Source organism: Pelophylax lessonae (assembly GCF_965119305.1).
Source record: "Pelophylax lessonae genome assembly, chromosome: 6".
Classification (NCBI taxonomy): Eukaryota; Metazoa; Chordata; class Amphibia; order Anura; family Ranidae; genus Pelophylax; species Pelophylax lessonae.
The window spans coordinates 204,237,784-204,261,898 of record NC_138773.1 but is presented as its reverse complement, the minus strand read 5'-3'; the positions used below and the strand labels follow the sequence as shown (position 1 = coordinate 204,261,898).

The 24,115-nt window shown below is 38.8% G+C and overlaps 2 protein-coding genes across 2 annotated transcripts in view; both read right to left on the bottom strand.

Moving 5' to 3' along the window:
* The window catches only part of LOC309558932 (uncharacterized protein), a 754,545-nt gene that overhangs the window by 58,104 nt on the left and 672,326 nt on the right, over positions 1-24,115 (bottom strand). The gene's annotated exons all lie outside the window — the stretch shown is intronic.
* The window catches only part of LOC309558933 (carboxypeptidase O-like), a gene marked incomplete at both ends in the record, with an annotated part of 53,437 nt that overhangs the window by 17,321 nt on the left and 12,001 nt on the right, over positions 1-24,115 (bottom strand). The window contains 4 exons of the mRNA XM_082262030.1: positions 4,616-4,717; positions 9,619-9,733; positions 18,077-18,201; positions 19,135-19,210. Of these exons, the coding sequence (XP_082118156.1) occupies positions 4,616-4,717; positions 9,619-9,733; positions 18,077-18,201; positions 19,135-19,210 (418 nt within the window). The remainder of the gene's footprint in view (positions 1-4,615; positions 4,718-9,618; positions 9,734-18,076; positions 18,202-19,134; positions 19,211-24,115) is intronic.

The window sequence follows — 24,115 nt, the reverse complement described above, 5'->3', positions numbered from 1 at the left end:
CAGAAAGACACACATGCAATTTATCTCATTATCCTTGTTTAAGATCATCTTGAAGATTGTTGGAGGAAATATGAGTTTTATGTTCATGAATCTCATGCTTTATGAAAGCAGAATGCTCAGCCTCGGGATCTAGGTGTGAAGGAGATCCGGGATTCCAAGTTTAACTCAAGAAGTTTAGATCCCTCATGTCAGCCCTCTCTTAACAGTAGGGCAGGCCATACACAAAAAAAAAAAAAAAACAGCTAGCACAAAGTAATCAGCCAACCTTATATGCAGATATAGAAAGTGACAGTGCAGCGCTCAGAAGTTCTACATACATATAATAGTGTGCATAAAAGAAAGGCTGGGATTCATAATCATCAAATTAAACCCCCAAAAATTTGAGATAAATAAACAGTACATGTTATCCATCCTTAAAAAGTGCCGGTAGTGCAAACAAAGTCCCAAAATTAGGCGCAAAGATGAATATCATTCTCCCTCCCAAAAATACTGCTAATAAGCACCCCTTGGGTGGGGCCTGTACGTGCTGCTGTCTCGCCGCCAAGTCAACAAGTCGGATCGGGGGCCTTTGGGTTGAGTTTATTGCATTTTAAAATACTTGTCATGTGAATTGCTTATTTTATGTACTAAAGGTCATATTTTATTAGAATAATACACTATATACTTTTTCTGTGTGGACTCCATGGTATGAGCTTTATATGCAGAGAAAGGATCGTCTGTGCTGTTGGTGTCTAATGAACATTGAGTGATATATGAATTGGATGTGTTTTTGCTTATACATTTCCTCTATCTAGTGAGTGCATTGCAGAGGTGGTCGTGCGTTGCACTATTGGCGACAACGTGAATTCCTTTGCACTTGGGGACACTGCATATGCATTTATTAAAGTTTAACTTCACTCTCCCAATCAACATTGATTATTTTTAATCCTCATGCTACTAGCAATAGTGAATAGATAGGAAAGTGTGTCATATTTACTTGTTAGACTTTTTTTTTTTTACATTTCTTCAGTTACTTCCTGGTTTCCTGCCTAGGCAAATGATGTCATACATCCCAGGAGTCTTCAGGAGGGGAGGAGAGGAGAACGGGGTTTTCTCAGCTAAGCACAATCTCCTGCATGCATACTTGAGTTAAGGGCAGGAAGTAAATGCCACATGAATCATTTGCCCTTACTAAAGATGGCCACATCCAGAAATGCTATGGAGTGTTTTTCAAAGAGATTCCTCACCAAAATAAAGCATGGAGACATGGATGGGGCGTTTGCTTTGAATATAAAAAATTAATGATATGGTGTTTTTTGGTTTGTGGTGCTCAGATGCAGTGAAGATCAGCTTTAAGAAGGACGATTGATATTCATCCTTGCATCTATTTTGGGACTTTGCATTATTAGCACTTCTTTAAGGAGGAAGATTGATATTCATCCTTGCATCCATTTTGGGACTTTGCATTATTAGCACTTCTTTAAGGAGTAAGATTGATATTCATCTTTGCACATAATTCTGGGACTTTGTTTGTACTATTGGCACTTTTTAAGGATGGTTGCCAGCTAATGGTGATTACCCCTCATTATATGTACTATTTATGTTAATTTTTTTTTTGGTTTAATTGGATGATTATGAATTCCAGCATTTCATTTATGTACACTATTATATGTATGTAGAATTTCTGAGCTCTGCACTGTCACTTTTTTTAAGCCTTTACAGGTTACCAATTTAGGTCCAGTGCTAGAATTATTACTCTCACTCTGACGTTTGTGAAGATACCTCACATGTGTGGTGCAAACACTGTTTATGTATGCGCGCAGGACTTACGTATGCATTTGCCTAACCCCCACCCACCACATGTAAAAGCAATCCAGGAGCTATTAAGCCACTAGGATTGCTTTTACATTAAACAGCATCGCCGGCTGAAAAAGAAAGATACCGATATAATGCCTGTAGCTGCAGGCATCATCTCGGTATACACTTTCAAAGTCCAGGATGTCATATGACATATTACAGGTGGGAAATGGTTAAACGTAACTTGGTAGACAAGGGGTTAAAGTGTATGTAAACCTTAACAATAAGCTTTTCTTATTTGGTCCCTTTTGGTCTGTTAAATATACTATTGAGAGTGTTTTGTTATATCTGCTTATTAGGTTAAAAAATAGCTTTTCTTGCTGGTAATCCTGTGAGCTGATCCCTGTGCTTGCTACCTGTGCTGACTGTTATCAGTTACATTTTTCTCTGAGGACTACAGAACCACATCACTCGACATTGGTTATGGCCAATAGAAGAGGGAGGGGGTTTTGTAGTCTTTATTTGTTTCTGTTGTCCTGCTACAGAAGGGTGAGTGTGTGTTGTCAACCTCTGTCTGTAAGTGTGTTCGTGGTGAAATCTGAAGGTGAAAATAAATAAAGAAAAGCCTAATAAAATAAAAATTATTCAGCCAACCTATCTAAAGAAACTGGTAGATCAGAATTAGCGGCCGGTGTGTTTGGGACTATATAGGCCACTATACCACCACTGAACGAAACAGGACAGCTAGGATGTGGAGATAGGCAGACAACTATGTGAGTACACTTGCACCTTGAGCTGTGGCCAGGACACACACTAGGTTGAAATACCTTTCTAGAGCCCTTCAAAGCACTAAACATATATATGTTATCTCTCTGTCTTAGAACCAAAGGACTTTCTTGTCACTATATGGGACATGGGAATTTTTCCCTTTCCCCACTTGGTGGGATGCCAACACCTTTAATACTACTACCCTACATCAATCATATCTTGAGTTATAAGTTGCCTGTAAGTATTCACTGCCAAATACTGGAGAACAAACTATTATGGCATTTTCAGTCATTAGAACTTATACCTTCAATTGACTTTTGTTGTAGACTATACGAAGAAAAATACCTTGACATCTATATCTCAGAATATGGATTGCTACCCTTCTCTCTCTTTCCCCCTTGTGATATATGGAACACATAGAATAGTCTAGCTGTGATTCCTCTTTACACAGCTCTCAAGGTAAATACAAGTGTAAAATATCTAAAATTAATATCAGTAGATCAGCAGATCACAGAATAAGATAATAAAGATACATTTTCCATATTCAGGTGTGGAGTGCGAACCTGACAACACTAACACCATCTGCTGCCCAGCCGCTCCCTCCCTCCCTGATACCTGCTAGTAACTATAGGTAACTATGAAAATAATATCTACCGATAATAATGTCTCTAGCCAAAATACTTTGGAAGACTATCATAGTCCCTAATATCATTATTTTGTAACATAGGTGGGTCCTGTTTGCCCCCCATTTAACGTAGCTCACTGTGGATGACACAGCATGTTGCACTGGAGGAGGTTGGTCTATGCATCTGCTTATTAGTTCCCATGACCACAATTGTAAAGAGTTTTCTTCTATATAAATGCAATTGTAATTTGTATGTATGGATGACTAATTATTATATATCTTTGCTTACTTTGTTAAAAGATTACCCAATCATCTGGGGTCCTGAAGAAGCGTAATGCGAAACGCGTTGACTTTGCCAGAACAGTACAACACACGTATCTCTTATAAATCAATTGTGTACAATGCTTGTATATTCACTCTGAATCTACATGAAGACTTTTTTCACAAAGGGCAATCCTTTTTATAAGCTGTAAATTGTTCTCTTTTTTAATGTATACCTTTAATAAAATGTATAGATTTTAATTAAATCAAATTGTGCCTACTCAGTTTGTGCCTCTAAAGTCCACAACTCCAGACTGGGCAACTCTAGTTGTACCACTCGTTTTTTCTCTTCTAAGTAATACTAGGATTATGGCACACAAGGGTTAGCTCATTCTTTTTGTTTAATATTATTTTTTAACTTTTTGGTAAAATATAATGCAATAATAAACAAGGTAAAAAAGCCCTACACACAGAAAAGACTTGCTCACATGTTACATACACTCATTTAAGATGCATGACATAAATTCCCTCTTACACTGCACACATTAAGTATCCTTGCTTATATGTCAGGTATAAAAAAAGTGTAGGATAATTTTTCCGTTTTTTTTCAGCTGTCATCTGCCTGCTCAGCAGGGATCGATCCCCCGCTGGGCAGAACGGCTCCATCGACGGAATGTGTGAAAGGGGCCTTAAGCTCATCCCAAGTGGCCTTATTAGGTCAATGATGTCATGAACATCTTCACCCCTTTGTGCACATGCAGGAAATGTCCCGGCCATGGCTGATTCGGCCAACACTGACAGCTTCCTTCCAAGTTCAACTGAACCCAAGCTCATCTCTGATTTATAAATGTGTTTTAGAGGGTTCTTCCTCTATTTTGTTCTGACATCTGTCAAAAAATAGGACGTGGATAGATTTTCTATTACTTCTGGTATCCACCTGAAATCCAAACAGCGACAGGTAGGGACAAACACAACAATGAAACGTTGATAGTTGTTCTAACTCTTCCATGCTCTGTCCAAATCTAAAACAAAGATTTTGGCTAGAATGTGAATGTTCTAAAAATGAAGAAGTTTATAGGAAAGGATAGCAGACGCATGAATTCCTTAATGTGCTACTGTCCAATCACAGGCTGGAGAAAGTCCTAGACCAGGCTGCAGTGCTCAGGACCAGAGATTCTCACTTACTTTTAAATAGTTGACGTTCCGTTCTTCATAGGTATTTCCAAGAAGGTGGTGTGACACTACATCACTGTGCTTATCTTTAATCTGTTCCATCCACTCATAAATCTGTTAAAGGATATACATAATATCATTTATTGCAATGTATAATTTGGTACCTGTGATATATTGCCAACAAAACAGCAGCTTATGCCAGGCTTATTTATAGCTCTATCTTTTGTCATTAGCAAACCCCATGCTACTACATGAATATAGAAGCGCATTTGTGAACTGCTAGGGTTCTTAACACATGTACTGTGCATCCAAAAAATGTCTCAGTCTTATGCCCCTCTGCAATTTTTTTGCCCATTTCTTGTATATAGTGCTATATTTAATAGGCAAGTCTACTAAGGCTGGGTTCACACTGATGCGGTGCGGGAACCACAGCGATTCCTGTGCGGGTTCCCGCACCACATCAGAATTGCAGGCGGTTCACACTGCACTCTGCGAACCGCTGGGGGTGTCAATATAAAGTTAATGACACCCCAAAATCAGTTCGCAGATTGCAGTACGAACTGATGGAATCAGGTCGCATGGGTCTGAACTTTTTTGGTGTGAACATAATGTATGGCTCAATTTGCACCGCACAGAATTCACAAGTCATTTGTACAAGAATCTAGTGCGACTCCTGTACAAACGACATGCAATGTTGTAGACCGCATTAGTGTGAACCCAGCCTTAGACATTACTGATTCTTATTTTTGCTACTAAAGTTCACTTATAGGTAGACAGTCAAAGTAATTACATCAGTTTTTTGAATAATGTGCTTTATTTTTGTGCTTTATGATCATTTAGACATTACTGATTTTAATTTGTGTTAAAATACATTTAACTCATAAAGTGAATTTCTATGGTTAACCCCTTGACGCCAACGTAATGCAAATATGCAGCCTTCTGCTTCAAGGGGTTGCAGCTGCAGTATCAACCTGGTACTGCTTTTTTAGAGCTGATGATCAGCTTTTTTTGTAATAACCACCGATGCAGCCAATTAGCAGCTTGGCTACTATTACAAGCAATGGGAGGGGGTGTTCCCTTCTCCTGTCACCCTCCACGGGCTCTCCCGTCCCACCAGGAGGAGGCCAGAGCGACCAGCTGACACGTCTGTTGGCTGGCCTGGAGCCCTGAACAAAGCCGGAAGCAATAAAAGTGATAAAAAAAAAATTAAAGGGACAGTGTAAAAATAGAAAAAATAAAATAAATAAGAAAGCATTTTTTTTAAAGCGCCCTATCCCGTGCTCACCTGCAGAAGCGAACGCATGTAAGTCGTGCACACAAATGTACACAGTGTTCAAACCACACATGTGAGGAATTGCCCCAATTGTTGGAGCAAGAGCAATAATTCTAGCCCTAGACCTCCTCTATAACTGTAAACTGGTAACTGTTAAAACATTTTAAAGCGTAGCCTATGGAGATTTTAAGTAACATAGTTTGTCGCCATTCCACGAGTGAAAGCAATTTTAAAGTTTGACTTGTTAGGTTGTTAGGTATCAATTTACTCAGTGTAACATCATCTTTCACATTATACAAAAAATTTGGCTAACTTTACTGTTTTTTTTTTTTAATTCCTGAAAGTGTATTTTTTCCATAAAATTGCATTTGAAAGACCGCTGCGCAAATACATTATGATATAAAATATTGCACCGATTGCCATTTTATTCTCTAGGGTCTCTGCTAAAAAATATATATTTATTGTTTGGGGGTTCTAAATAATTTTCTATCAAAAATTCTGATTTTAACTTTTAAGTAACAAGTGTCAGAAAAAGGCTTAGCCATCAAGGCGTTAAAGCAGATTTAACGTAAGTGCAGAACCTCTGGCTCTTAAAATGATAGTGTCGAGGGACAAATCATGCACCTGGAGTACCCCTAATTGGGTTCTTATAGACCCAGAAACGCTGGCATGAACCTGAAGATATTTTTTTATATTTGGGCTACTTTCCAATACCCAAGGAAATTTAATTTTGTGTTTTGAATTAGACTATACCTGTCTATATACCTATGATTTCTTTTTTGTTTGGCATTTCTATTAGAGTTACTCAGTCCAAACATCTGGGTTGTTGCTTTATGTGCCTTATGTTCAGGATAAAGTGCTGTGGATGTAGGGCAGCCTTACCTTTCTTTTTTTATATGGACCTCAAGCATGATGTTTTTGAATTGTTTACTTTTGTAAGTTAAAGTTTTTTCATTTTATGTACAGCCTGTTTTATGTTAGACTGTATGTATATATACTTATTCATCTATGTTTTCCAGAAACTCTAATCTGATGCCAATTTTTACCATCCCCCTGAGGAAGACTAATTAAGTTGAAACGCGTCGGTGCTCTGGACACATACTTCACTTCATTGTAAATTTGGCAATTCATCATTAGATAGTTTTTGTTTATTGCTTTATTATGTGTAGTGTTTTATGCTGTCATATGTCATGCTTGTCAATTCTGTTCTATGAGTTTTATTTGGGAATGATTTCAATATTTTTTCAATAAAATAATTTAATTTTTATCTATAACATCGTTAAACCAATATTTAGGCATCACTAAAAATCCCCTTATTTCCCCTCCTTTGCCTTTGTGGTGTGTTTCTCTGAAAATATACTCCCGAGTTTAATACAATGCAAGTAATGAAGGCTATGTGGGTGAGTTGCATTTTACCTCTTCTATTCCTGAAACACCTTGTAATCTTCACTGAATATAATGTGTTCCATGATTGGATAAAGGGCAGATAAATGTCTCAATCTCCCCTACTCTAATTCTACAACACCTTGTATTCTGTGAAAAGAATACAAGATGTTCTTATAAATGGAGTAGGTGAGGGTGTGAGTGACCCACATAGCCTTCACAGTATGCATTGTACTAAAGCCAAGAGTGTACTTTTTGGAGCCAAATTATTTGCTTAATTCAAAATGAATGAAGTTTTGAATTTTTACCTTTTGTAGCAGCATCCATCAACAGGACACAGATCATTAGGTTTAATTCATTATTGTTTTTGTCCTGGAGTTTAGCTTTAGGATCGGCAGCAGTTCTTTTGAGCTTTCACCCATGGATGGTCTATTAATGGGTAAAGTATAAACCTGCTTAGGAGCAGCTTAAAGTGTTACTATTGCCACGTTTTTTTCTTTTTTTGTTTTCAGTAGTGTATTGAAGGAATCATTGGCACTGGGCTTTTTGCTCACTGAGACAGAAAGTGATAAGAACTCCAAAATGTTGCAGTTGTCACCAGAACATGAGATGAGGGGAAGTATTTCAATAAGGACACCTATTCTGGTGACATTCACTAACAGAGAAATTGCTATCTTTTCCTTTAGGGCCACAGGCAGTAAAAATAGATGAACAGGACACTTAACTCTTCCCTAATTTATCCAAACCTAAAAAAAGTTTTGGCCATACATATACTTTCACTACTATACGTATAAAGTAGTTTTCCATATCATCAAGATCTAAGAAGCCCTTCAAATTCCAAAACGTCATTCCCAACCAATGCCTCCCATGCCTTCCTGGGCTTTTAGCAATCGCTGTCCTTCCGTCCTTTGGTTATACATAGTTACCAAACTGTATCTTCTATCAAAGCAAATCTATACAACTTGCTATAAACATATCAAATTTACATCATTGTATGAAAACTTGATTAGAATTTGTTTAATATTTTCTTCTGACTTGGTAGATTATATTTTACATTACATTACATTTTTTTTTTTTTTTTTTTTACTTTAATCCAAATTACTATTAGAATTACAATGGCAATTAGACAAATATTTTTACAGACTCTTTACTGGGTTGATTTTTTTTAGGTGTGCCAAAAAATATTGACTAGGACAAAAATGTTCAAAAAGTGCACATTATCACTCTCGGCAGCCAGAGCTTTTAAAGTGAGTTGGCAATTGGATTGCATGTCCCAATTTTTATAGTTTTTAAAGCCAATCCTACGTCTGAATACATTTTAATTATTGTCACTTCAATGGCAGTTTTTCTTCCATCATATGCAATATACATCTGGTGTGAGACTATGATCCTGCATGGATACTGTTTATTGATAACCAGTCCCTAAGCGCTGTGGGGTAGTTTTTTATCTGTTTGGTCACTCTTCCCAGTGTTGCCACAGCTGCCCGGGGCTCTCTATAAAATTTATACCTATGACATCTTCACACACATTATTATATGGATCTATGGTTTCAGCGCTTGGCACTTTAATTGTTTGGTTTTTTTCCTTACAGGTTTTAAAACAGCAAAGTACTTCAATATATAGTTAAATGATTTAACAATATCAATCATTGACTTGTAATTGCTCTTTAAACACCTTTGATATGTGAAAATATATAATATTGCATAACTAGCATATATTTAATATATAACTAGCAAAATTGAAACGATAACTAGCATATATTTAATAGATAACTATAGTATTTAATAGATAACTTGTTTTGCTTTGCTCTACAAAATATTGAATAATAAAAAACAAAAAGTCAGTATAACACATAGTGGTTGATTTACTAAACACAAATAGACTCAATTTGCAAGTCCAATTGCACTCTGCTAGTGCAGTTGCTCCAGAGCTTAGTAAATGAAGTAAAGCTTCACTTAACAAAGAATACCCAATCACATGCAAGGAAAAAAAAAACAGCATATTTGCTTACACATAAGTGGATGATGGAAGTCAACAGGACTTCCAATCATTCACTAAGCTCTGGAGAAACTGCACATGTAGCGTGCAACTGCACTTGTAAAATGCACAGTCAATTTGCCTTTAGTAAATCCATCCCATATTCTACAATCCATCAAAACATGTTGAAGATTTTCCAGTCTTCCAGTCTTTGTATTCACTCATTTCCCAAGGTGACCTTTAGAAAATTGATCAAAAATTTAAATTTGTAATTTTGTGGATTGGATCAGAATATAATGCAATGACTGGATTATTGCTTGATTGAGTCAAAATGTTCCTCGGCTTTTTTTTTTTAAATGTTTGTTGCAGTTCCTGACTTACCTGATCCATTGGATGATAAACAGTATAGTCGTAGGTTTCCAGAGATATAGCTCTTGCTCTGCTCCGACTTGCAGATGAGTTATCTATCAATTTCTGAACATCTTCAATCATGACCCTGGAAATAAAATAGATCATACAGTTAACAATTTGTATACAATATATTTCAGATTCGTTGCATATGAGATGAGGTCAGATGCTTTATATCATTACTGTTCTGTTGGATATATAGAGTAATGAAGAAAGAAACTCTGGGCATGCATAAATTTATTCATTTACTGAGCATGGTAAGAACAAGAAAAGGCAGATTTAATTGCCAGACATCACTCCTGGTGAATGATCTGTCCCCACTAAAACGAGATAATACAGGTTAATTTGCTGCTCATTTTTAGTTGTGTTCAACAGAATGCAGTGAGCATGTGATAAAGTTTGATGACATCAGTGTGTGCCCACTCCCTTGAAAGGATATAGGAACCCTAAAAATTCTGTTCTGTTGTTTGGTCAATTTTGGCCTGATAAACATATCATTAAAGCATTTTATTGTATCTTTTCTATGGGTGCAAACAATATGTGTTTACCCTACCAGCTGTTTCCAGTGATCTCTAACCACTGCAGAACCCATCTTCTCTATGTTATGGAGAAGAGGAAAGGGGATTATATGAGAAGAAAAGTGCAAAGCCCAGGCAGATTTCCCACAGAGGTGGACCGATGGTGCTCCTGCTGAGAGTGTCTTCTCAACACTAATGGAACATGGAGGTATAAGGTGAAGAGCTGGCAAATGGTCCTTCTAAAAAAATCACTTTATTACATCGAGTGGAGTGTACTAAGTACTTATGCATTTTGGCAATAGGCCTTTAACATCGCCATATGTCTATGAGCAGGGCTTATTGCCGAAACGCGTAAGCCACTATATTTTGTACACTCCACGCAATGTAGTAAAGGGACTTTTTCAGAAGCACAAGTTGACGGCTCTTCACCTTATATCTACATGTATCATTTTAAGTGCAGGGAAGGTAAAGGGTGACATCTATGTATGAGTTCTGTTACTTCCTTTGTGTTACTTTTTTATGTCTCTTCTTCAGGAGTGTTTGTATAAAGAGGGTGTTTTTCATACCCTAAAAACAATAATTAATCCAGATATATATTTAGTTAAACATAATCCTGTGTATATTCTCATTCCTGCATCTGCCTTGATATCAGGACTAATAAAGTACAGTGCCTCCCTGAATGAACCCTACAGGTACTGCACCAGAAGGATTTAGGAGCCAATCACACCTGCTACCTAGTAGATTGCATGGTGAATTGACATCCATGCCAAGCCCCGAGGACATACTGCTCTGCTAATAAGACTCCCTGTTGCAGACCTCAGAAGTTGGGTCATTTCAGCTCCTGTGTGTCCCCCTCCTCTGGGCTCTTTATACTTTAACCACTTTATGTCCAGCCGCTGCAGGTGTAATGCGGCAGGCTGGCTCTCCCAGGCAATCGCCTGGGAGGAGATAGGGGGCGAGCGTGCGCTGGTGGCGGCGTGCTCCTGCCCCCGCTCATCAGTGGGGAAGCTGGCGCGAGCATCAGGTGGCTCCGATGGCCGCCTGACACCGGCGATCTCTCCCCACTGACAGAGAAGGACGGACGGCTGATGTAAACACAGCCGTCCGTCCTTCTCCCTGAGATGATCACAGAGACCATGCAATCCTGCTATATAGGATCGCATGTCTCTATGGTCATCTCACTAGCCCAACCCCCCCACAGTTAGAATCACTCCCCTAGGCTTACATTTAACCCCTTGATCACCGATAGTATTAACCCATCCCTGCCAATGGCATTATTACAGTAACAGTGCATATTTTTAGCACGGATTACTGTAGTAATGTCACTGGTACCCCCAAAAGTGTCAAAAATGTCAGTTAGGGGTCCAGGTCTGTCCGCTGCAATGTCGCAGTCCCATAAAAAATCACAGATTGCCGCCATTAATAGTAAAAAAAAAAAAAACAATAAAAATGACAAAAATCTTTCCCGTAGTTAGTAAACGCAATAACTTTTGCGCAAACCAATCAAAATACACTTATTGTGTTTTTTTTTACCAAAAATATGTAGTAGAAAACAAATTGGCCTAAAATGTTAAAAAATTTTTGATTTTTACATTTTTTTTGGGAATGTTATAAAGCAGAATGTGAAAAATATTGTTTTTTTTTTCAAAATTGTCTCTCTTTTTTTGTTTATAGCGCAAAAAAGAAAAATCGCACAGGTGATCAAATACCACCAGAAGAAAGCTCTATTTGTGGGAAAAGAAGGACGTCAATTTTGTTTGGGTACAGCGTTGCATGACCTCGCAATTTTCACGCAGTGCCGAATCACAAAATAGGGCCTGGTCATTAAGAAGCAGAATCGTCTTCAAGTGGTTAAATGAGTGCATTTAACTATTTTTTTTCCTTTTGATGCATTTTTAAATTAGTGCACCTTGCTGAGGTATTTGTTCTCTGCTTAATATGCCTTAATATAGACCGTTTTGTAATCCGTTTGCTCAACAGCATTGGAACTGGAAAAAGGAGAGCCATTTAGGGCTCTAACGCCTTACAACATGCTTACAAGACAGGAGAGCAGATGGCGACCTTGTCAATGGGGTTGATTTATTAAATGAAAATAGATCGTACACTTTGCAAGTGCAGTTGCACTCTGTAAGTGTAATTGCTCTAGAACTTAGTAAATAAGGAGAAGCTCTGTTGCCTTCCATCATCCAATCATTCCAATCATGTGCAAGCAAAATGCTGTTTTTTTATTTTCCATGCATGTTATGGGGAATTCTTTGCAAAGTGAAGCTTCATCTATTTACTTAGCTCTGGAGCAATGGCGCATCCAAAGTGCACGGTCTTTTTGCCTTTAGTAAATCAACCCAATGGGTTTCTGATTTTCTTTTTCCGTCAATGTCTGGTGCTGGGTCCTGGAGTAGGCTGTGCTACTTAGCTTCAGTGCAGAATGCATAGAGATCAAGGTCATACTGTTGGACAGGGGTTCTTACATGCACAAGACTGGATGAATGGTTTTATAAATACTTGTAAAGATAAAGCACAAACATATGTTTTCAATGTGTATTCTGTACAAGCTGGTAGTGCCTGTTTTTTCTGTTGCTTAAAAGAAAATGTGTATCTTACCACTAGCATGTTGTCTTCACCAGTTGCCCAGTTTGCCAAGTAGACAATGGTAGGTATTAAAGAAATGGTGACATGATTCAAGATTGGCAGATGTATAAATAATGGCCTTGGACTGAGCTTAGCTCTTCTAGCTATATCTTTCATGTCTACCTTTAGTGAACTAGTATGACTCATGGCAGGCTAATCACACTAAAACTCATTCAGTAGGCACCTGGGTACACAAACACCAAAAAGGTGTTCCTAGTTTACCAACTGCTTCTGTCACCTGTACAACCTGTATGTGCTGGAACTGGAGAAAGTCCAGAGAAGGGCAACAAAGATAATTAGGGGAATAGGGGACATCAGCTATGAGGAAAGTCTGCAAGCATTGAACGTATTCTCTCTGGAGAAGAGGCGCTTTAGAGGGGATATGATATCGATGTACAAATACTGTACTTGTGACCTTAGCATAGGGAACAAACTTTTCAGGGAAAGGAAATTCAATAAGACACAGGGGCACTCACTAAAAAGGTTTAACCTTAAACTGCATAAAGGGTTCTTTACTGTCAGAGCGGTAAGGATGTGGAATTCTCTTCCACAAGAAGTGGTATCAGCAGGGATCATCGATAGTTTAAAAAAATTTTTTAGATGGGCACCTTAAAGACGACAACATTCAGGGATATACAATGTACGGTTAACAGCAACACACACACACTTTCGTACATCATATGTTGAACTGGATGGACTGATGTCTTTTTTCAACCTCACTAACTATGTAACTATATGTAACAGCTGCAAATACAGTGAATTACTGCTCCATAAGATGTAGTTGACCTTCCTTAACCTCCCTGGCGGTATGATTGTTTCCGATTTTAGGTGCTGAAAGTGGTACCATTATTTTGCATGTAATTCTTAATGACGAGCAGCCCAAACCAACTATTTACATTTTTTTTTTACTGTGCGTTCTTCTTTATAACATCTCAGGTATGATAAAGTTTTAAATACAAAATCATAAATTATAATATAATAAATAACTATAAATAAGTTGAAGTATGTATGTATGTATATACTGTATATATATATATATATATATATATATATATATATATATACACGTGTATATATATATATATATATATATATATATATAAAAAGTACAGTAAAACTGCAGGAAAGGGCACTGGGGGGCAAACTAATGTCAATTTATTTTATTTTGTTTGTAATCAGTGTGTTTGTGTGTTTTACTATTTGAATTTGCCGCCGGTTCCACCCCCTGCGAGCGTTACGTTGCAGGAGACGGAAGCCGGGACTCACAGCATCGGGCGGAAGATCCGCCCGCCGTATGCTGCAGGGACACTTTGCGGGATCCCGGCGACAAGGTAAGTAACCTCTACCAGGATCCAGCGATGCTCCCTGGCGGTACCCCAAGTGTGGCTCGGGGTTACCACTAATGGCTCTGAAATTTCACCCCGAGCCACACTCGGGAATACCACTAAGGAGATTAAGGTATAACTAAAGTCAAAATGTTATTTTAGATTTGGATACATAGAGTGTAGAGGCATTCGAATTGTCAGGTTTTATTGCTGTCTGTGCTCCCATTAACCACTTACCGCATACTAACGTAGGTCTACGTCAGTAAACTTTGCGGTAGTGTACCGGGATGATGCCTCTAGCTAGAGGCACCATCCCGGTACCGTGGTTTAGAGCCGACGGTTGGCTTTCCGTCGGTACCGACCGATGCGGCTCGGGAGCCGCTCGATCGGTACCCGGGGGGGCGGGAGGGGACGTCCCCCCCCCTCCCGCCGCCTTCCGTGGCTTTGCCCGGGGCTCCCGTTCCACCGGGAGCCCCGAGCACCCAGCCGGCACGTCCGCCGGCTGGATGGAGTCCCGATGAATGCCGGAAACGGCATCGATCGGGTCTCCGATGACGTAACCCGGAGGCGGCGTCCATGACGTCACTTCCGGGTTACTGTGCTGCAAAAGGCGGCAAATTTGAAAAACGGCTGTATGCAAAAATGCCGTTTTCGGCGTTTTGCATACAGGGAAGTGTAGTGGAGGGGTCTAGGGTCTTTTAGACCCTCGATCCCTCCATAAAGTGTACCTGTCACTACATATTGGTGTCACAAGGGATGTTTACATTGCTTGTGACAGCAATAAAAGTGATCAGATTTTTTTTTTTTTTTTAAAACTTTAATAAAGTTAAAAAAATAAATAAAATAAATGGGAAAATAAAAAAAAAAAAAAAATTTAGCCGCCCCCGTCACCGTTAGCTCGCGCACAAAAAAAAACGTATACGGAAGTCGAGCCGCAAATGAAATCGCTGTTCAAACCACACATGTGAGGTATCGCCGCGATCGACAGAGCGTGAGCAATAATTTAAAAAAAAGAGCTACACTCTAACTCTAAACTGGTAACCGTTACATAAATTTAAAGCGTCGCAGATTGAGATCTCTTTTGACCGTAGTTTGTCGCGATCCCACGGGGGGGCGCAATTTTAAACCGTAACATGTTGGGTATCTATTTACTCGGCGTGACATGTTCTTTCACAATATACAAAAAAAATGGGCTAACTTTACTGTTTAGTATTTTTTAAAATTAGTGAAATGTGATTTTTCAAAAATTTTCCAAAAAAATGGCGCTTTAAAGACCGCTGCGCAAATACCGCGTGATAAAAAATATTACAATGACCGACATTTTATTCTCCAGAGTCTTTGCTAAAAAAATATATATAATGTTTGGGGGTTCTAAGTAGTTTTCTAGGAAAAAATACTGATTTAAACTTGTAAACAAAAAGTGTCCGAAATAGGGCTGGGGCTTAAGTGGTTAAGGAGATTCATCCTCTCCATCTCTCCTGTTTACCATGAAAGTGAAAGTAAAAGAAAATCCCAAATCCCAAATTTTGGGTTGTCCCCGGAAAAGTAATAGAGGACACTAATTCTGGTGACCTTGGGGTCCCCAAGAAATTGCCTTAGTTTCTATTACTTCCTGTTTGGCTATGGGACAAGAAGTCAAAGTAAATCTCCCCAATGGGAGACACATACCGAAAAAAAATCTGACAGAGGATTTTACCCTCCCTTACCGTATCCAAAATGAAATAAAAAGTTTTGCCTATAATTCTTCTTTAATTTAATATATAATTTAAAATACATCAAATTACAAAAAATGCGAACATTTCCTACTATATAAATTAGAACTATGGCCTCCCATTAAAAAAATGTAGCACTTAATATATAGAAACAATAAAAAAAAAGGAAAGTGAGCACAGAAACAGACTGTGTAGTCCATTTTTATTAACTGTCTAGGTATAGATCTATGTTTGTCCCAAGCATGTTTGAAACCATTAACTGTTGACTGTCTCACCACCTCTACTGGAAGTTTTTTCCAAGCATCAACTACCCTTTCAGTAAAATAATACTTTCTAAGATTTGTTTTGAACTTTCCTCCATTAGGTTTGAGGCCATGTCCCTGTGTTCTTGACTGTGGATTCATATTGAAAAAACTGCCCTCCTGAACCTTATTATTCACCCCCTTAATATATTTAACCTCCCTGGCGGTATGATTCTTTTGGATTTTAGGTGCTGAAAGCGGTACCATTATTTTGCATGTAATTCTTGTGAATGCGCAGCCCAAAACAACTGTATACATTTATTATATATATTATATATATATATATATATAATGTATACAGTTGGTTTGGGCTGCGCATTCACAAGAATTACGTATATATATATATATATATATATATATATATATATATATATATATATATATATGTGTATATATATATATATATATATATATATATATATATATATATATATATATATATATATGTATATATATATATACATACGTATATATGTGTGTATATATATATATACATATATATATATATATATATATATATATATATATATATATATGTATATATATATATGTATATATGTATATATATATATATATATATATATATATATATATATACATAAAAAGTACAGTAAAACTGCAGGAAAGGGCACTGGGGGGCAATGTAATGTGATTTTTCTTTATTTTGAATGGTATCAGTGTGTTTGGTGTGTTTTTACATTTGAATTTGCCGCCGGTTCCACCCCCCTGCGAACGTCACGTCGCCGGAGACGGAAGCCGGGGCTCGCAGACGATCGGGAGGAAGCTCCGCCGCCGCATACCGTCCGCATACTTCGCTGGATCCCGGAGAAAAGGTAAGTAAAACCTCTACCAGGATCCAGCGATCTTCCTAGCGCTACCCCGAGTGTGGCTCGGGGTTACCGCTTTTGGCTCTAAAATCTAACCCCAAATCACGCTCGGGAATACCGCTAGGAAGGTTAAAGGTTTCAATCATGTATCCCCTTTCCCTTCTTTTCTCCAGACTGTACATTTTAAATTTCTGAAGTTACTCTCGATATGTTTTATCCCCCAAACCTTTCACCATTTTTGTTGCCTGTCTCTGGACTCATTCTTTTTCATCAAAATCTTTTTGTAAGTGAGGTCTCCTCATATGTTTGTACTTTTTTTTTTATTCCCCCCCCCCCCCCTACAAAGGAGAGGAGAGGTGCCATTGTCATCTAAACTGTGTTTGTTTGCACTACAGTGGGCTGAAAAATTATGCTACTGGTGTGCCTATCAGAATTTTCATTGCTTATTTACATTCCTGCAGCTTGTCCTGCAGCTTGTCAATCAATGTCTGGCCAAACCCAGTTTTAGATTAACAGCACTATCTTTGCTGATGAAACCCTCCCACTGTGAGTGCCAGTGTCTGAGATGGGGAGTGTATGAGACACAAACTAAGAAAGTTTTGGCTCACTCAGGGAAGGTAAAGGAAGTTTATTGTTTACTTTTGAGGCTTGTGTATCACAGAGCAACTGGATTCGATACTTAATTAGACTGTTATACAAGAGACTTTAATTGTACTTTAATTAGGCTGAGGATCTGAAATTTGAAATATATTTTTGCTATTACTCATTTAGACGTATAAATAAATATAGTTGATAGGCAGCATATATTTATAGATTTATAAATATCTAATATATTTAATTTGGCCACCTAATGCAAAGAGAGGACTCATTGGATTAAGACCCTGATGTTGGGAAACATAGAAAAAAAAGAAGAACAGGATGACAAAAAACAAGATGGATAGATAGTATCATCGAAACAATGAAAATGAAGGTAAGCAAGCTCCGGGAGGCAGTAGAGGACAGAAAAGCCTGGCGTGCTATGGTCTATGAGGTCATAAAGAGTCGGACACGACTAAACGACTGAACAACAGTGAGTATATTTAATATAGAAATCATTTTCCTGCTAATTAGTCTACTTACTTAAATGGAACTTTTTGCTGGCCAAGGTTTTCCTTCATTTGATGGACGTAGGTAGATGGGACCCGAACATGGATTTCTCTTTCCATATAAATGTCTTCTACACTGTCTGGTTTCCACAGGTCCAGCTGGTTAAAAAAAAAAAAGAAAAAACTTGTTAAAGGAAACTTCAGAGGCTGCCATTGCTGTCTGCTTTCTAAAAGTGCTTGTTGCCTGCTGTCTCTGGCTTCAAGTCAGAATCCTGACTGGCATATTAAACGTGTAAACAGTGACTCAGAAATTGTTAAAGATAATTAACCACACAATGGCCAGAAAATTGAAACTTTTAGCAAGAGAGGTAGGCTTTTGAAGCCTCCATATTTATTGCAGTATGGGCTTCATTTTGTAACCAAGGTACACATTGAAACTGATTTACTAAATCAAATGAACAAGAACAGTTTACATTATTATGACATGGATGGATCCCTACCGTGTATGGATTCCTTAATAGAGATGTGCACAATGGAAACATTTGTTTCATTTCGGTTTCACTTGTTAGATACTCTTGTCACTTGTTCACTTGTTCCATATTAATTAACATTTTCAGAAGTTCTGTTTTCATTAGTTATGGTATTAAGTTAAATTCATTTCCCCATTCCCAACTGACTTTACTTGTTGGATCCGAATCAATTTGGATCAATTGTTATGGCGTTACGTTATTTCGGATGCTTCAAACATTAACAAAAGGCCCAAACTATTAGATCATGTCATCCAAATGAAACAAATGAAAACAAATTAACTTGGTATTATTGTTATAATTTATTTTGGAGAAGTTGAAATCCACTACTATTGTGATTTGGAGATTTAGGTACATCCGAATCTCCAAATTACACAAATTTCGTCCAAATTCTGCATGTGTCTGTTCCTTAACCTCTCTGCTGATTACACAATAAGGTTCAAAATGTCTGGTGCGATTCCAGCATTGAGTCTATGTTGACTAATACAGATTAACACATCTCATCGCACCTGGTGTGAATTACGAACATTGTTTGCTTCAACTTGATGAATATGTCTATACTTACCCGCCATTGTCTTGTAAGTTCTTGTAAATATAACCTTTGTGCTGGGGTATTTGGGATTATTTTGAGGACCTGGTCTCTGTCGAAATAAAAAAGAAAATAAGGAATCAATATAAAACTGCAAACAGGAAAAAGAACCCATAATTGAAATTGTTGTCCTGCAATCAATTCAAATTCTTATTTACTTGTCCTTAAAATTAAATCTGATAGCTTGCTATTGGTAACAACTCCTTTCCTAACAGACTTCATAGCAGCATACGTATGGGTTAACCCCGCCTCCTCTTCTATCCCATAGGACCCCACTCCCATAAATTTTGGGTCAGAGCCAGAGGCTGCGTTCCTTTTTTAGCCATGGATGGCGTCATTTGTGACTAAATGCACAGGGCCAAGCTTGGACGTACAATGCGACTATCTACTGCGCATGCCCGAGCCTATCGTGCCCATTTTGGACGCTGGCGTTTGCTTTACCTTTATGTCTTATTGACGTTTTCATACCCAGTAGATTTTTAAGTGCAATTTTTTTTTTAAATATCTGTTTTACACACGGTATTTCACTATGGTCCATCTACTCTTCTAATGTCTATGCTCATGATGTGAGGAGGTGCTCCATTGATCTTTGGGATTGAGCGGAACATTTGGATATATGGCTGATAGTGTGTCCTTTATCTCAAAGTGCATATTGACTGTTGTTCAGTCATTTTTGTCTGGTATGCCTCCCCTTTTACCACACTTGGGTGATGTTCTCTTCATATTTCCTCAGAAAGTGAGACCTTTCCAACAGATTTGTGATAACCACTTAATGTTTACTATATGAACTGCTTCTCCTATGGATTTGCAATTCCCCTGCATTTTGCACACTTTCCAGTGCTATTTTTTTGGACTGATATGCACTGGCACTTTTTATTTGTGTTATATATGAATTGACTGCTCACAGGAATTTATGTATATCATATTATGTTTGTAATTTTAATTAATTATATGTTATGAATTGCGGTTACCACTTGTATTCATTTTTCTTCTTATCACTTTATGTGTATATTTTCTTTATTAGTCACTAGATTTGTGTTTGGGTTTTCACACGCACATGCACTTTAAAAATTTTTTTTTAGTGCTGCGCATATTTATTATATATGATTTTATGCTTTGCCAAAGCATTGTGACAGAAGCTTAGTTTGTCTAGTATGGGCTTCAGCATGTGAGTTGTTTCTATTTCCACGCATTCCTTTTTTGTTCTCCTCCTAGGACCCTGGGCATTTTCAATCTTACCCTGTTCCTTATTTCAGGTGATAACGTCTGCGGCCAAGGCCTTGTGGCTCAGCGTGTAAGCCATATCTGGAAGATGGTGAGGAGATGCATACCTTCTCAGTTCCTGTAATCCCCAGCTATCAGAGGGGTGGAAAAGGGCATATGGATGAGGTGCCAATGAAGAGCTAAGGCCCGGCTATTGGTGGAAAGCCCTGCTATTAGTGGGGTCCATGAAATGGATCCAGCAGTCTCCCTACACCAGGCGGAGGTCGTGTGAGTGCAATTTTTTAGTAATTTACAAATGCCCTTGTGCTCCATGGCAGCTGTTTTCGTGATTATCCCTTTCGCTGCCAGGCCCTGAGGTCCACTTTTAAACTCAGCTGGCCGGACCATTTTTGCACTTTTTCCATTGCTTTTTTATATTCCCTCACAGCTTTCACAGTTTGTGAAAGGCCCCCCAAACCATATATTTTCTGAAAGCAAATGACTAGTAGAACTAAAAGAAGGTGCTACTGATTTTTAAGGCCCCGCAATGCTTGCACAAATGTTTATCAAAGCAATATTTTCACTGAAAATACACTAAAATCTTTATTAGCAGATAAAACACTGCAAATTTTAAAAAATCCCTGCTAAATATAAAAGCTTAACCTGTATTGAGTTAATAAATAAAAAATATTTGTAAATTTTAAATTGCGCCTTTTTGCGGAACAGTAAAAATTAAATGTACGCAAAAATGTAAATATCCAAATTTCTCTAAAAATCCAAAGGTTTTAAGTTTTCCCTTACAGCTTTCAGAGTTTGTAAAAGACCCCCAAAAACCATATATTTTCTTAAAGCACATGACCAGTAGAATAAAAAGAAGGTTTTTAAGGCCATGCACTATTTGCACAAATGTTTATCAAATTGCTATTTTCCCAAAAAACACTAAAATCCCTACTTGCACACATAAACACAGAATAACTTACAAAACTCTTGCTAAATTCCTAGTAAGGCCTAGTTTACATGGGGTATACTAAAGCGTACGCCCATGGAGGACAGGTGTTCTGTGAAACCCTGTGCAGGCAGTCCTATTTGTGTCAATTGGGACACAGCGGCTGCAGGGACAGATCTGAAATATGTGCGGGTGTAGGTGCATGGCACCAAGGCCCCAAACGCAAACATTGTGAGTTCAGGGACATGCACCCACATGGATGTCAAGTTGAGAACAGTGGCTGTGCCCATGCAGCCACTGCATCCCAATTGACATGGATGGGAACACCTGTGCATTCCAGTGCAGCTGCTGTGCCCCATTTAACATCAATGGGATGGCCTGCATGAGGGTGCACAGAATGCCTCGCTGTAGTATGCTATGTGTACAAAGCCTTAGGCCTTGTTTACACCTGCAGTTGGGGGGCAGCAAAAAAATGCGTGGTTGAGCTGAATTTCTGCTGCCCGCCAACCATCCTCCAAAAGCTGCAATAGGCAGCGGAAGGGGATGTTTAAATTCTGTGCCTGTGATGCCCAAAGCACAGTTGACCCGACTTCTAGTGATGCCGCCTTATGAACGCATGCAATGCATGTGGTTGCAGCACATTTATTGGCAGAAATGGGGTTAAAACAGGGCATCAAAAATGTTTCGTCTGTCAGTAGCCTCTGAAGCGCAGTATGAACGCAGATCGGGCTTTAGTGGCAAGGGAGATTTAGCTATGTTTAAAGTGATTAAAATTTGGAAGGAAAATGTAGACGCAGCATTTAAGATGAAGTGGCCCGAAACTCAGAAGGTCAGGAGCCAATGCTGCAATGGGTTTTCCATGGTGAGGCTACAATTGACATAATTCACAGGGTGGTGGGGGTTATGCTCTTGTCAGTTACAACAAAGCAAGCAGCCATGGCTTGCTGATCCCACCTCTAACAGGTGTGGTGTAAGATCCCTTTTGAGGGAGCTTCGCCTTTTGGCAACAAGATTAATAGCACCATAGCCCATGCCACAGGTAGCAAGTCAGGGTTCTTGCCTCAGGACTGGCACCTGCTAGACTGGAAGAGTCTAGAAAACAAAGTTGCGAGGGATGCACATTTTTACAGACCAGGTCGGGATTTTAGGAAGAGCTGCTGAAGAGGTCAGTCATCTCCTCAGAAGTCTGCTAAAAAGTCAACCTCGGGTAGCCAAGAAGTTTGGGCCTAATTTCAGACTATTGGACCATCAATACAGTCTCTCTTCAGGACAGACATGGTCCTTCAGAAATCCCCCTCATCTCAGATTTGTTTCCAGGGTTTTTCCTTACTCTGAGGAAAAAAGCATATACTCTTATATTAGGTAAAGTCACTGGTATCGCAAAGTGCTGTTGTGCCAGTTCCACGATGTAAGAGATTTCAGGGCATGTACTGACCCCTCTTTATGGTCATGAAGAAGAACATCTCATGGAGGCTGGTTATAGACCTCATGCACCTAAAACAATTTCATCAAAATGAGAAATACAAGATGGAAACATTGTCCATGATTCACAGGTGATCCAACCATTGGTTTGTTTCCATAGACCTAAAGATGCTTACTTTCATGTGCCCATTGCAGAAATCTCCTGCAAGTTCCTTCGGTTCCCTGTGGGTCAAGACCATTTCCAGCTCACTTGTCTACCATTCAGGCTTTCAACATCGCCTTGTGTGTTTTTCAAGATCTTTTTGGCTGTTAACGCTTTAATCAGAACAAGGGGCATGTGCCTGTATCATTACTTGGATTAGCTTCTCCTACTGTCCCAAGACAGAGGGCAGCTGCTGGAGCACAGAGCTCAGGTCTTTTCAATGCTCCTCGAATTCAGCTGGCTGCTGAATCTGAAAAAGAGCCACCTGGATCCCACGCAGTCTCGTGTGTACCTCAGGGTTTAATACAATTAAGAGCTCAATTGCTTTGCCTCTAGATCCTGGAAATCCAGAACAGAATACTCCTGGCCCTGTCTTCTTTCCACCTGCGAGCCTCTCAGTGTCTAAAATGATTGTCACTATGGTGTCTATTACTCTGATGGTCAAGTGTGCACTCTGGAGGATGTGGCCCTTCCAGAAAGGGTTTCTCCAGAAGTGGGAGCCAAAAAGCAGAATTCATGTCATCTAGATAACCTCAGTCATGAGAGAGAGTCTTTCCTGGTGGCTAAAATGGAGGAACTTACCATTCTTAACGTTCTTTCCAGATCAAGTGGTGCTGTAACCTATGCTTGACTCAACTCCCAAGGTAACATCAGTCTTTCGTGGGAACCAAGAAATTGTTCTGGACGCCTGTCTAGTTAACAGGGGATCCTGAGTAAGACTCTCAGCAGTGCCTTTCTTTGGGTCAGTTTCAGGAATCAAAAGGTTCTAGGAGTTGCTCAGAGACTCTGAAGTTATATCTACAAGCTATGGCTAACTTCAGGCTTTTAGATCCCCTTTTTGCCGGAAAGGACAAAGGGAAACGTGTCTCATATAGGACTATTGTGGCATGGATTGTCCAGGCCATCTGACATGCTCACATAGCTAAGGGCTTGGCTACTCTGGAGGCAGTGACAGTTCACTTGTACAGGAGTGTGTCTACGTCTTGGGCAGCTTCATGCCATGTAGCTTCTGATGTAATCTGTAGGGTGGCCTCGTGGTCTTTAATCAACACTTTTATGGCTCATTATTGTGCAGAGCCTGATTCTTTATCCTCTGTCAATTTTGGTTTTAAAATCACTTAATTTTAAGTAAATTAAAGTGTTGTCCAGCATTTCCAGCCCATAGTGTGTATGCATTTCCAGTA